The 7,488-nt window shown below is 46.2% G+C and overlaps 1 protein-coding gene across 1 annotated transcript in view; it reads right to left on the bottom strand.

Moving 5' to 3' along the window:
- Positions 1 to 1,474: 1,474 nt before the first annotated feature.
- POMGNT1 (protein O-linked mannose N-acetylglucosaminyltransferase 1 (beta 1,2-)) overlaps positions 1,475 to 7,488 on the bottom strand; it is a 29,777-nt gene continuing 23,763 nt past the window's right edge. The window contains exon 22 of the mRNA XM_083620193.1: positions 1,475 to 6,848. Coding sequence (XP_083476319.1) covers positions 6,752 to 6,848 — 97 coding nt within the window. The 3' untranslated portion in view covers positions 1,475 to 6,751. The remainder of the gene's footprint in view (positions 6,849 to 7,488) is intronic.

Genomic DNA, 7,488 nt, shown 5'->3' with positions numbered 1-7,488 from the left:
ACCCATCACTTCCAGCCAGCATGGCCAATGGCCAGGATTTGTAGTCCACAAGACTGATAGGAGAAAGAGAGGCTTTTCACAGACACTTGGATACATTTACTCTATCTACTTCCAAGAACTGCACTGAAGTTTGCCATCAATCCATTTTGCCTTCAGCCAGACTCACAACACATATTCTTGGTGTATTGCAGGCAAGGATAGGAAAGCAGGAAGATCAAAGACCATACAGCTGATGCCATGATCACATCCCACTGATAAGCCTTTGACCATGATGCAGTATAGTGGTATTTCCTGGTAGTTAAAAAAGAAGTCAGTCTTTTAAAAGCAGGAGTTGCTTCCTTCTCCTGTTTACACAAATAGATGGTACTTTTTCAAGTTTATCTTTTGGACATTATGCAAGACTGAGTACCTCTAGTGGAGCCACACAGTAATTGCCTGATTTTGCATCACAGGGCAAATTGCCTGATTTTGCATCACAGGGCAAAGTTGGAGGGACCAAAGGTTTTTTTGTTAGAAATGAGAAGATGGCAAAGATATAGGGCTGCATTTCTTTTATTTTTAGAAGAGTGCTTGTGGTCCTGGGAAGGTTGCCTAGGAGGAAATGCAACCCTCAGGCTGAAAAGGGTTCCCCATGTTCTACTTTAAAGGATCTCCTTGTTTTAAGCTCATTTTTATCTATTAACCATGCAGAGAGTTCCAGGGACTTTATAAATCTTAAGTGTGTTCTTCCTTTGTAGAAGCCACCAAGTGAGACTGTGTGCAAGGTGAAATTGGAACAGACGTTTCCCGTTACAAGGCCAATGTTCTTGACACTCAACTGCGCTCTCAATACTAAAGGCCTTTTAATAAGGTAAAGGTAAAAGGACCCCTGACCATTAGGTCCAGTCATGGCCGACTCTGGGTTTGCGGTGCTCATCTCGCTTTATTGGCCAAGGGAGCTGGCGTACAGCTTCCGGGTCATGTGGCCAGCATGACTAAGCCGCTTCTGGTGAACCAGAGCAGCCCACGGAAACGCCGTTTACCTTCCCGCTGGAGCGGTACCTATTTATCTACTTGCACTTTGACGTGCTTTTGAACTGCTAGGTTGGCAAGAGCAGGGACCGAGCAACGGGAGCTCACCCCGCCACAGGGATTCGAACCGCCGACCTTCTGGTTGGCAAGTCCTAGGCTCTGTGGTTAATGCAGGACTCTAAAAAGAAGTTAACCATGGTTTGTGTGTAACTGGCCTTTCTCTCCTCTCAAAATATGCTTACGGGCAGCTGCCATTAAACAGATGCACCTGGTCACACTTCAAAGTTTTGTCTTGAGATGATCAGCCAGGAAACCTTATATAACTGGGGAAGCATTTTATCATTTGTGCCCACTGGTTACAGGTGAAGGCAGCATTTTTCCTGAGCAACATTTAAAAATATACAGGCTTTTCTACGGTGCAAGATATGACCATCCATGGAAGTTGGGAAAAGAAAGGATAGGCTAGTAGTTCCGCCACCTTTATTTTTGGAAAACAAAAAAACAACAACTAACACACACAAAACTGGATTCCCAAAAGCAGTCGGTCACCCTGCACACAGCAGCCTCTGTTCTTGCCTGTTGCTGCATGCAAATGAAATCCAAGTCTGTCCAGGGAATAAGGTGCACCCAGCCCAGGAAACTGCATTGCCCTTTGCATTAAGTTAAAGACAACTACAGGAAAACAAGAGTGCTGGTGGTGGCAAGGAATAAAGAACGAGATAGAAGAGCAAGTGGAAACCAAATAGTGGCAAGAATGTCAAATTCAGTCCTAGATGGTATCATTTAAGAGGACAGTTACACCAGTTTGAAGCACCTGGCACCAAGCAGCCTAACATATGGTACCAACACCCACAGGGTGTGACAGCTTTACATTCTGATGTCGTCGTGCATTATCAATGGATAGTTTGGGGAACAGCAGAAACAAGAAAAACTGATGGCAAATGATGGCATGTTACCTAGGCATCTGTTGGTCTGAAAAATGTTAACTGCTTTGCAACAGAACCGTCTCCTCTCCAACTTCCCACCACCATCAAAATAACCCCCAAACCCTCCAGAAGCTACAAGAAAATAGTAATTTCCATGATAGATCAGACAAAGCATCAAGCACGCTGTCACTAACAACCAGAAAGATTCTGGCTGAAATAAACTGGAAGAGAGGAACAGTTGATGAACTTTTAGCTATCCTTTCCCGCATAGTTTGCAAAGAGCAAGGTCAGGGGTTATGATCCTTGGACTTGTTTGCAAAGTTTGACGAGAATAAGTCACTGCAATCAAAGGGATTAAATACTGTTTGTATTTAAATGGGAATTTGAAGCTGAATGTGAACACATTTTATTCCAGTTGTTTCACACTTGGGTCAATCCCAAGGAGGTTTACTCATAAACAGTCCCAGGTTACCTAGAAGCCAAGAGGTTTTAGAACAAGCAAGCATAGGATTGCAGCTGCTGGGTGTAATCCAGAGAAAGACATGCTTACCCCACTGAAATCCAATGCCAGCAGGATACACAACCCCCATATGGCCATTTAGCTTCCATTTCAGTCAAAAGTCTCATGTCCATGGTGCTGGACTATATTTTAAAGATTAAAATGCTTTAGATCAAACATTTCCCATCCCTAAACGGTTGTTTTAGAAGCAGCACTTGTAGTACAGGTAACCTTATGAAGACAAACTTTTGGCAAGGGGAAACTTGTTATTTTAAAAGTCACACACAGTGAAAACTGAATTAAATTTATATCCTTGCTATTTTTCTTCCTGCTCCCACTGGCATATTGCCAGGGGCAAGTACAGTAGTACCTTGGTTTACAAACTTAATCCATTCCTGAAGTCCGTCCTTAAACCAAAGCATTCTTAAACCAAGGCGTGCTTTCCCACAGCAGCGGGGGACTCAATTTACAAATGGAACACACTCAACAGGAAGCGGAACATGTTCTGCTTCCAAGGCAAAGTTCACAAACCAAAACACCTACTTCCAGGTTTGCAGCGTTCTTAATCCAAGTTGTTCATAAACTAAGCTGTTCTTAAACTAAGGTACCACTGTAGTGGCTTAGAGCAACTGTTCCAGCTACCCTCTGACATATTCCAGTTGTTTCACAAGTGGAAACTTGCAAGGCTGAATAGGGGAAACCACCCCAACCCATCTCTGCTTTTCTTGCCTCCTCACAAAGTCACAAACTACAATCTTCTTGCAACGATGCTGTCACCGTGGGAACTTGGGATTGTCCTCACCATAAAATATTTTGCACTTGGTCAGGTGGGGCAGGAGCTGTGTCTATTGCCAGTGCCAAGAGCAGAACACCATTCCTTTCAGAAGACACCTCATGAACACTTTTAAGGTAGATGTAGCCCCTTCGAAAGTGTGCTCTGAACTTTGATCATGACTACACAAAGTGACCTGATTTTACACACCTGATAGGTAGGAAATGCCTTTCTGCTGCAAAAAGCAACTAGCCCCTCCCTCTGCCCACAATTAAACACTCACGCCAAACATATAGATGAAGTCTGGAGAGGCCTGTGCTCTGCTCTCCATCAAGGACAAAGGTATTTGTAGATCCAGGCCACCTTTCCCCAACTTGGTGCCCCTCCAGGTGCTTTGAACTCCCATCAGCCACAGCCAGCACTGTTGTGATGGCTGCAGCTGACTGGAATTGTCATTCAAAACATCTGGAAGGCACCAGGTTGGAGAAGGCTGGTCTAGGCATTAGGCTTCCTGAGATCTCCACTTGCCATGCCCCTGAAATCCCATGACTGGTTCTGAAGGGGGGAAAATGGCTTCTCTAAATTAATAAGAAGCACATTAGCTAATTCAGCATTGCTGAAGTTAGCCATCACTAAAAAAGCCTTCAGGGTTGCTGCTGCTGCTGTGCATTTGCAGAAGCCCCAACTCTTTGCACTTTGTGCCAAGTGTAATAGGGCCTTGGAGATTTGGCGGCTTCAAAACATCCCCTATTCTGGTTACCAAATAAATAAGGAAAAGAAACGTAATGTGCTTCTGGAGGGCAAAGGTTGCTGAACTCTGCTTAGAAGTTGCTCCTTCCCCTTATTAAGGGTGCTGTGCGCCTTAAATAAAACCAAACAAAAAACCCAACAACATAAAAAACCATGCTCCATACCATGTTGCCACAAAAATGGCGAAAGTACTAGCTGCTTCACTATGAGGATCATTTCATATGTCATCAGTAGTAAGACTCCGCAGCAAAACTTGTATGTGTGTTTCTAAAAATGCAAACGCATGCTAAAGTTGTATCCAGGAACCTTCAGGTACCTGTTTACAGGAACAGATTCCCTTTCTGCATCAATGCTTGCCAAGGAGAGACAAGGAAGGCATAACAGAAAAATTATCCTTTTGCAAAAATGCAGCACAGCTCTAACTTTTAGCTCTACCGTACCTGCAAAAGCTGTTGGGGGAAATAGCAGCTGTGTCCACATTTACCTCCAGTGAAACATGATGCACTGGCAATGTGATGGCAAGCGATGTAATCAAGGAAAGCAGCAGCCAAAGCGTTCCTTTTCATCTCTGGCAGGAACTGCTGCACTCTCAGCTCTGGGTTACGCTCACCTTGCAGCTGCAATATGCTGAGTGTATCTGCATCAAGGCCAACAGGCAGGGCCAAGAGAAGCCCACCTTCCAGAGGCAGACACACCCACCAGTTTCCCCTGAGATGGTATGGACTGAACTGACAAGATGTCTTGGTTCCCTGCAGTAAAGCATCACTAACCCATAAATCAGCGGCATTCAATCAGTGACTGTACCAAAGTCATCCATCCAAAATTCCCTATGGTCTCCCCTCAGTCACTAGACTTTAACGTGGATAGAAGCCAAAGGGTTTCTTTTTGGAAAATGTACAGACCAAGTGAGGTGAAGCAAGACACTCTTAGGTTCAGGAGTTGGCTGAAGATGGTACCTTATTGATGGAGGCCACAGTTGCCTTATGGACATCTTAAATGCTGTAATGCCACCTTTCCCCTTTTCTAGTCTTCTACACCCAATTCGTTTGTTTTCTTAAAGACCCGGGCAGCATCAACTATGTATGGTTAGCTTGGTGGTGTGGAGAAAGAAGAGGAAACACAAAACAAAAAGACACCTCACCACCAAATGGAAGGGAAAGGATTACATTAAACTAGAACCTGGCCATCTGCTCGTAGGTGGTGCTCCCTTTCCTTTAGCTGTTCACTGAATCATTGTACAGAAAGTTACATTCTAGACCCCAAGGACTTCGCTCACCTCATAAGGCACCAGATGTGGAAGAGGAAAACCACTATTTCCTCTTTGTCCCTGAATTTCTGCCCTTTCCCTTCCCCGTTACCTCTGCCCAGCCAACACAGACTCCAGAAGAACCTACTTCCCCAAGAAGCCTCTTCAGAACTTCCTTGAGGTCCTATGAGCTCCTCCTTTCCAAGCAACGTGCTTCAGCAACCTAGGCCTCAAAAAGAGCAAGACTGGCTTGAACTGAGCAGGGTAGGACACAAAGCCTATCAGCTCCACAGGATGGAGGACAGGAGTGAGCTTGACCTTGCTTAGTGGTACTAACGGTGGCCATTGCCACAGGTCATCCACACTGCAGACTAACAAGTGTTCCTGCATTTGGATCTTTGAGCTCACAGAAGCTTTGTTCCAATGGAGCAAACATAACTGAGGTTCGGCTTGATCCATTCACTTCAACTCTCCCTTTCTGAGCAGGCTTTCTAGGCCAGCACATACTCCCTCAAGGCACTTTTTGTACACACACACACACCTTCACCACTTCTTGGCTCTTTTCTGTGGGTATTGTACAGAAGAGCAACTCCACCAAGCCTCGCAGCCTTGGGCCTCTACCTGTTGTTGCCAGTCTGGCTCTTATTGAGCATTTCAGTCAAGAAGAGGTGCCTCAGTTAGAGCCAGGAGAACTTGCTAGGTAGATAAAATGCCAGAGATTTTGATGTTTCCCTTCTTGCATCACAATCCACTGGGAGCAGAGACAGGAGGAAAGGAATTCTGGGCCTGAGCATCCAGGTTGGGTTGCCCACAGTACCGATACATGCAGTTCCATTTGTGGTTTGTGTCCTTAAGTCCCGACGATGAAGGCCATGAAGGTCTATTTCTCCATCCTCTGGCACAAAAGCCATTCTCCAAATTCAGGCGAGCTGTCTGCTCTGTAGCCATCAATCCAAGCCATGTACAGGATGGTTCCTCTGCCTGGAGAATGAATGGCTCCACATGCTTTCCAGGGCTTAAGAGTCCCATCACAATCTCCCCCTAAACTGGAAACCACCAGAAACATAAGCAGGACAACAGCCTTTTGAAGGATGTTGACCAACACACAGAGTTAATAAATAACAACAACAAATGTATATATCCTGAAGTAGTGGTCTGAGAAGAGCTCCCTAAAAAGGGAACCAATCACCTTTCCAAACAGCTCCCTCTGGCCTAACCCACAATTTGGGGGAGAGGGTGGCCACCGTTAGTAAAGCATCAGTGTTAAAAATGGGACCGACCAACCCCCTCCCCACCCCGCAAAATTGTATTGTTGCAGTGGCTTAGAAAAATATTAAAGGCTCCTGCTCCTGCCTTCCCAGTGCAATGTATTCACACTCAGCAGCTGCCTTGGGGCAGTGGGGAGCCGTCCCCCCTTTGTCTTTGCCCCCTTCCCAAGTCCTTCAGAGAAAGCGGCACACAAATCTCCCACGAAGCTCCATGGCGTCTTGAGCCCCTTTTCCCAGCAGGCTGTGAAGGCAACACGGACAACAATCCCCAGCCCTGCTTCAAGTTTGCTCTGCTCCTGCTCCCACGGCTCCCACCGCTTCATCCTTGGCTTGGGGCTCCATGTAAATGGGGGTCACTGAGGAAGGTTTCTTGGATCTAGGAGGAGAAGGAGAAAAAAGAGCTGGCTATGAAAAAGGGAAAGGGGGCGAGGAGCTAAAGAAGTGTCTCGGGCCAAAGAGGGCAGTGTGGAGAGGAAAATAAGAAGCTGCCTTGCCCCAGATAAGCCCATTTGTCCATCTAGGCCAGCGTTGTCCATCTGGAGGCAGCATTGCTAGGCTTCAGACATCCCCATTCCACTTAATCCAGGCTTCCTCAACCTCTGCCCTCCAGATGTTTTGACACTACAATTCCCATCATCTCTGACCACTGGTCCTGCTAGCTAGGGATCATGGGAATTGTAGGCCAAAAACATCTATAGATGGAGATGGAGGGCTGAGGTTGAGGAAGCCTGACTTAATCTTTTCTATAGATGGAGATGCTGGGGATTGTCTGTGAGCAAAGCATGTGCTCTGCCACTGAGTCAAGGCCTCTCCTCTTAATAACTGCCTGGAGAGGAATTCTGGCTTTTCATGGCTGCTTCATGACTACACACAATACACCCTCCCATCTATCTCCACCTTTGGAAGCTGCCTCCCATCCCTTCTCAGTCACCTTGCTATGGTCTCCCAAGATGGCTCTCAGAGTCAGCTATTATCGCAGCCCTTCCTGCTGCAGCTACCTGGTGCACACGGCCACC

This window comes from Podarcis filfolensis (assembly GCF_964270895.1).
Source record: "Podarcis filfolensis genome assembly, chromosome: 6".
Taxonomy (NCBI): Eukaryota; Metazoa; Chordata; class Lepidosauria; order Squamata; family Lacertidae; genus Podarcis; species Podarcis filfolensis.
This window is presented reverse-complemented; position numbering and strand designations above follow the sequence as displayed.